Source organism: Gavialis gangeticus, unplaced genomic scaffold (genome assembly GCF_001723915.1).
Source record: "Gavialis gangeticus isolate Ggan-Ray unplaced genomic scaffold, GavGan_comp1, whole genome shotgun sequence".
Taxonomy (NCBI): domain Eukaryota; kingdom Metazoa; phylum Chordata; order Crocodylia; family Gavialidae; genus Gavialis; species Gavialis gangeticus.
The window spans coordinates 62974373-62981705 of record NW_017729033.1 but is presented as its reverse complement, the minus strand read 5'-3'; the positions used below and the strand labels follow the sequence as shown (position 1 = coordinate 62981705).

Here is a 7333-nt window from a genome sequence, read left to right as displayed (position 1 = left end):
CCAAAGCAAATCATCCTGTTAAAACTAATATGGTAACTTACTATTCTGAACAACAATCACTTATGTATAGTCAGTTATGTTTGAGTTGTTTATCCATTTTGTTATCCCTTTACCAAATCCTCAAAATTGTACTGCATACATCAGTGTGATCAGAAGTTAGTTACTAGAGAAAGTAATACATTTGATTGGAACAGGGGTTGAGCAGCAGTCAGTTATTTATGTAACTGCCATAAATTTGCTACCACTAGCCCTAGTTCAAACACAGGGTTACAGCCCAACACAAGTAAAATACACAGGGTCACAATCACATTATTTAATACTACTTTTTGATTTTGATGACAAGTTTGTTTTGGGCTAGATTAAAGGTGTAAATTCAAAGCCATTGGTATATACCTCGGATGCATATCAGGGGAAATTAGATCAGTATCTGCTTTTACTACACTATTATGAAATAAGCTCATTAAAAAAAAAAAAAAAAAAAAAAAAAAAAAAACAAACAAACCAGCAACCTGTTTAAGACTTTCAGAACGAGCTACGCTTCCTATAAATTCCAAGGTATGTGTTTATGCCATTACCTGCTCCACTAAAAGTTAACTAGGCTACACAGTAATGAAGCTGAGCATGTACATAAGGATTTCCAGGATTGGGACCCAAATCCTCCAGTGAGGTAAAGCAGCAAAGCTTCCATCACTTCAAGCTGACGGTCTGGTCTTATACCTCTCCCCATCATTTACAATTTTAAGCCGAATTCTCCTTTTTCACCAAACAAAACAAGTATCTTGCACAGTTTTTAAGCAAGAAGGCCTTTTATACGTAAAGTTTCCGATCAGTAACTCAATTAAACTCACAAGAAATCTGAATTCTAACAGCAAGCGTTTCTTCGCAACAGAACATTGGTAAGACTGCTTTAAATCCAGGAAAAAAATTGCAATTTGATTTCAACAATATCAATAAAACCATAGATGTGACAATATGGAAGGAGAGAGCAATTTAATTTGTGTTGAAATAAATATCAGACACACAAAGCACACACAGTAAAAAAGGGTCACAATAAATTACAAGTGGAGATATTTTGCTCATTCATTGAAGAAAGCCCCTGATATTTCCAATTTCATACCATCAAATTTATCATTCTTGCTGATTTAAGCAGAACACAAAACAAATATGGATCCCAGTGCTTACTTTCACAGGTACTGGCATGGATAATTTACTGCAGTGATCCAATTTGGAAATCAGTAGGGACCAGTAACTTGCTGCATAAAAGAAAGAGCGAATGAGGTCCTTTTTCCTTAGTGTCAGCAGGCTGTGATTATTATGTTTATTAGATTTTCTTGAAAGGGCTTCACATTTTCTCAAATATGCAGGAGAACTATATTTCCCCTTTGAGCCCTACATTAGCATTTGTGCGCCTCAGATCTTGAATACAGAAATGTGATAAATTTTTCAATTTATTTTAGAAGTTTATGCAGTCTAGATGGTATAGAGCTGAGCAATGAAACTCCCTTACCTGTACAATATTTGCTATTAAAAATGGAATGGCTTTTGCAGAAAAGTTATTAAGGAATGCTGACATACTCTATAAAAAGAAGCTTCTGAATCTATATTTTACTACACTGACAATGAATTTGCAAAACAGATTGTTTAGAAGTTCTGTTCCTAAAAGGGTGACTCTCTCAATTTTAAGTCCTTTGGAGCAGGGCCTGGTTTTTCCCCATATTTCTGGAGAGCAGCTAAACACACAGGGCATGACTGCAATTATCTTTTTCCAAAACAGCTAAGTGTAATTGTAATTTCTCTTTTTATTTTACACCACAGTACAAAAAGAGTCCAAATCAGCACAGCTAACTGACACCTAACAAACCGGAGCAGAGACTGGAAAAACGCCAAAATGGCAGTTAAAACCCCTGTGCGTTTCTAGTAAGATCTTTGCAAACAAGACCAGCAAAATCTAGAGAACAATACTTAAATTTACCAGCTTGAAGGCGTCCAAAAAAGCTAAACAATCTCCCCATCTTCCCTTCCTTTTGCATCAGTACTTCAGCCTAAAGAACAGCTATAGGGACTGACTTCACCAGCTCAATACTTACTGTGGAACCACAATTTGTCTCTTTTTCCTTTGTTCTTTCTAAGCAAAGCAGGCCAGAGTTGAAGTCTTGGATTTCTTTCAGGAGCACCTTGCTATCAAATTAGGTTACAGGCACACACTGGTAATATCATGCAGCATCTGCCTAAGAAAGACTTTTTGGCAATATGCTATCAAAACATAATTATGGCACAACTGTCTATACCAGCCTTAATGTGACTGCCATAGTGTACAATCTCTTTGGAGACAGCATGAACATTTACGTCTTAAAAGAATCAAAATTTTAATGTATGCTATAATAAAAAATGGTCCTATGATTAGGCCCCCAAGCCTCAGATTCTAATGACCTGATCCCTGTTCTGCCACAGACTTCCTGTATTACCTTGGACTAATTCTCAGTTCTTTAATTTTAAGAGTTAATAGTATTTCTTACTTAAGAGCAGTATTCTATGATAAAGACCACAAGTAAAAAAGGCCATGTAAATGACTATGAGACATTTACTTACATACATGTATCATGATCATATATCTTTAGCAGTTCTGAAATTGTTTCAGGAAAGATATTAAACAAAAAACAAGCAAACAAAAAACCAACCAAGCAACCCAAAAAACCCCCCCAAAAGAAACTGAAATTAGGAGATTCAATTTAATTAATTTAAAACTAAAATTTAGGTGTTCCAAATCATGCCCAGCATGAAATATTTTACTTCTAAGCGTACAAGGACAATATGGACAAAGCTGAGAGCAAAGACAGATGGATGGACATACGTAAAAAAAAGGAAAAAAGTTACAGATGTTCTTTAACTCATTCCACGCATAATTTTGGCCAGATGTTCTCACAAGCACTTGACACAGACTGTGAGAGCAAAAAGGTCTTACCACAATGCTCACTACAGTTATGTAACTTTTTTTTAATTGCAAAAGACAATGACCACATAAAACATAATTGCCTTAGTTTTGCCAAGGGAGATTAAGTTAATGCATTTAACACAGTATTATGATGGACTCAGAAGCTTCCATTCAGAAATGTGTGAAATTTCTACTACGAACAATGAGCACCACTTCCAAATCAAATAAAGTGGTTCTTCTGCTGTATTCAGCACTGGTAAGGCTTTGCCTGGATTACTGCATCAGTTTTGGACACAACATTTCAAGAAATATATGGGCAAATTGGAAAGAGTTCAACAGATAGCAATAAGAATAATTAAAAGGTCTAGGCAACAGTTTACAATGAAAAGTTGTAAGAATCATAAATTTAGGCCAAATAAGACTGGGAGGTGGGGGATTTGAGAACAGTGGTTATACAAAGGATGACAATAGCTTATAGGAGCAGCAATCTTAAACTGCAAAGAAAACATAGTTTGGATATTAGGAAGAAAATTCTCACTACATGGGTAGCTAAGCATTGGAACAAGCTTTTTAGACATGTTGTAATGTTCTTTAAAGTATTTAAAAGGAGATTAGACAAACACTTGTTTAGGACAGTTTATATAGGGATGTCTTGCCTTTAATGCAGCAACTATCAGAAAGCCTCCTAAAAATCCCCTCTGCCTAACTTTATGATTCTAAACCAAAGACTGATCTTCATGGATGAGTTGCAAAACTATTATAGAGGTCAAAGAAGTTTGTGGTTTTAGGTTGTTGGTTCCTTTTGATGGGGGTGGGGGTTGGGTCTTTTTGTTTTTGTTTTTTTACATTGTAGTTGATTAGAACCTACCAATCCTGATAAGAACAACCAGGATCTGTGTCAGTTAGTCAGTCTCAAAGTGCTAAAAGAAAGTAAGTCTCATACCACAACTGGCACCTACATTATTATATTTTATTACAATTCAGAAGCATTCAAAGAACACACAATGATGGGAAACCAGCAGATAGCAAAGGGATAGCTCTGATGAGTTTTGATATTTTCTCCACATTGTCTGCAGAACACTTGTGTGAACAAGTGAGTCACATTGAAGGGATATCTAAATGGTTACTAGATGTTAACCTATTGTTTCAAGTAAATGAAGTCAAGTTGTTGCTCATTGTTCTGCATGTTTGATGGAACATGCATTAGTCAAGTATTCCAGCAAAAAGTAAAACAAGGCCTGCAGTTTTTGTTCATGAACATCTTAGCAAATACAGGATTCTGCTATGCTGGATAGACACAGCAATCCCTACCTGAAGGGATAAATGGATACAGCATTGACATCAACTCCAGAAAGACAAAAGCCTATAGCAGGAACTTTAACATCCCTGGACGTTTTATTAATGACCTGAGAATAGCTGTTCTCAAAACTTCTTAACAATCACCTGTAGACTGGGTTGTGTTAAGTATGGTCTGTTAACAGAGATTATGGCTTCTTACCCCCATAACCAGGGCCAGTTTTTATAGCCCTGCCCCCTTCCCATCTCATTTCATTTATCCCCTTGGATGCTTTGAAGTCACCTTTGGCTCTCTCAACAGTGCCTTCCTTTCCTCCCCACTTACTTATCTTTTGTAAGTAAAATGGCTTTACTCTTTTCTGTTTAGTACCCTGCTCCCTACTTAATCAGATGCTATGAATGGACTTGCAGATGGCCAATGACAGCTCATGCCTCTCTGAAGCAGTTTGTCTATAAAGATGCTACCCTGCCCTACCTTCAGACTAATATGGCTGACATACCCCTCAATACCAGGGCAGAAAAGTACTTAAGAAGGTTATAAATATGGGAGTTCTAAAGTGGTGTGTGTGTGATCTCAAGAGCTTTGTTTGTGTTCCATTTGAATTAAATTTGCACATGCCAGTAGGGACAGGAAGAAATATGCACACACAAGACTGCTCTCTCTACTCAGCTTTAGGTCAAGTTATAGAAAACTCCAGTTATTAGAGAGACTATGATCTTGAAAGCTACATACAGCATCAGCAAGCTACTTTTTTGACATTTGTTTTATTGCTGTAGAAATTGTAGTTTTTTTATAAAACCCTCAAATTACAAGATATACAGATTGTGAGGTTAATTGCAAATATCAGCAGCTGTACAATAGTACTGCATACAGTTACTTTAGCAGTGTGCAAAGTTTCCATAAATAGCCAATTATTTTTAAGAACATTAGGATGAAAATATCCAATAGAATCACCCTACTAAGCATCTCCTTTGTCAGTACCTAAAAATTAAGCACAAAAAAACCAAAACAAAAATGTACAGATGCATAGCTTGACAAAGAGGCTAAATGAATGCAACAGTGAAGGCTAAATTACATCCACATCACATGGAAGGAAGCTATCTAGTTACAGGAAAGTGTTCTGCTTTACGAACAGGTGTTCCAAAAGATTTAAATAGGAGGTCTGAACTGACCATAAAATAGTGGTAAAAGGACAGTAAGGGAGTTTAGAGAAACCCCAAAAGAGTAGCATCTAACTTCCTTACAACTAAAATTACATACTGTGCCCAATTCCCCTTTCAGGAAACAAGCTCAGTTCAGACAGTATTGTTTTTCCACGAGCTACCATTAGATAGCAAAATATGCTAGGTACATGCATAATCCACACCCAATGTTAATATAGGTCTCTAGTCACCGAGTGTTCTCCCTCCCAATCAGCAAAGTCATGTGGATTTATACTAAATTTGCTCTACAGCAGTTTGTTTTAATAAGTATTCAAACAGGTGCAATGATTTGTGTGAACTCCCCATTTCAACAGGTCTCAGGAACTAGAAGAGGAAAAAGAAAAAGAAGCTGCATGTAGTGCTAGTTGCAAATTAGTTTTCTTGGCAGGGAGGGGAGGGGGAAAAGTAGCTACAGTAACTAATCCTACTTTCAGGTTCTTGTGTAGATATACTTGTAGAGGTTCTGGAAAAGAGTAGTAAATCAGTGCATGATTTTTACTTTAGAGATTGATAGGACTTTAAAAGCACTGCATTTTTATTTTAAAAATAAAAACCTGTTGGATTACCAACCTCATTAATGGTGGCAAAGCCATATCTTGTAAAGAGACAGTGTGGACAGAACTTTAAGAGCTCTCCCAGCTACAAGCTATGAAAAAAAATTCTCAGTTAATCACTACCATGTGTTCACTTTTATAAAAAGAACAGGCTCTTCCCCAAAGACTGCAACATCACAGCTAGATTTTTAAGCCTGCCCTCACATTTTAAGCCAGCCATGTTTGATTTATATTGAGCAAGTTAAGGTGTGCTGGGAATGAAAGAATACTGTTCATAGTGTACTGCACAAGTATGTTGTGAATTGCTATTCACTGAAAACTAAGCTACTTTTTGGATCAACTTACAGTAGCTATGGAGCTGACTCAGATACTCAAAAACTATTTCCTTCCAGCAGATAAAGTTGAAATAAAACACAACTGTTAGCCATATTTTGAAAGACATCCTGTGATTGGGCTATTTCACCTGAAAAATATTTTAGCCAAGATGCACACATTTTCACCAGTTAGCAATATAGCATAATTTTTAGAAATTTAAGAGTTGCTTGTAAGACAATAAATTGGAGCAGAGGGAAGCTTATGCACATTTTTTATACAACCTGGAATAGGATCAGTGTAAAATCTGGAATTTATAACCAGCAGAAGTGCCAACTGCTCAAAGTGTTCACAATACACACGCATTCTTCTGGAAGTTAACTATGCAACTGTTGGTGCCAGTCTGCTTATAAAGGCAATGCTGCTGAGACAGAGTCTTCTTATAAAAACAGGGCATGAAGGTTTCATTATTAGATGTTCAACAACGATTCTCAGCTCTGTGAACAGAGTCCTAGAAACAATAAGATTTATTTCAGAATAACTTATTTCACAACTGTATTAAGTCAGCAGTAATTAAATCTACAAACAATCTTTCTATTTAGCAGATGCACAGAACAAATCTATTGTTTGGTTTATATGAAAAGTATCTTAAAAACAGCCTAGTTTATGGACAAGCCATGAAATTAAACAGCTAACCAGGGACATGGACTTATAAAACAGATGATGCATGGTAACTGCCTGCCCCAGAACCCAGTGCTGGTGAGTGTTAAAACAGTGTCTCTTTACCACCTGTTAATTCACTCTGTAGTTGAAGTATAGACAAATGATCAAATTTAGAGCTGAATTAGACAAAAACTGGAATTTGTAACCTGAAGTTCTTCAGAGTTTTAAAGTCTCTTTTGTAAGCTACTACACCATCAGTGGGATGAGAGGGTAGCCTAAATAGGTACATATTCTACCTTCAGACAAAGTCTTATAGCACAGTGTTCCTGTTTTTCTTTTCTTTTCTTTTTTTTTTTTTTTGGGGGGGGGGGGA

General features: G+C 36.4%; 1 protein-coding gene and 1 long non-coding RNA gene across 3 annotated transcripts in view; one reads left to right on the top strand and one right to left on the bottom strand.

Moving 5' to 3' along the window:
- LOC109303871 overlaps positions 1-7333 on the top strand; it is a 17959-nt gene that overhangs the window by 9699 nt on the left and 927 nt on the right. For both annotated transcript variants that reach the window (XR_002099252.1, XR_002099251.1), the window contains one exon: positions 6903-7056. This is a non-coding gene — a long non-coding RNA (uncharacterized LOC109303871). The remainder of the gene's footprint in view (positions 1-6902; positions 7057-7333) is intronic.
- Positions 4975-7333, bottom strand: part of TMEM33 (transmembrane protein 33) — a 13371-nt gene continuing 11012 nt past the window's right edge. The window contains exon 7 of the mRNA XM_019526222.1: positions 4975-6808. Coding sequence (XP_019381767.1) covers positions 6679-6808 — 130 coding nt within the window. The 3' untranslated portion in view covers positions 4975-6678. The remainder of the gene's footprint in view (positions 6809-7333) is intronic.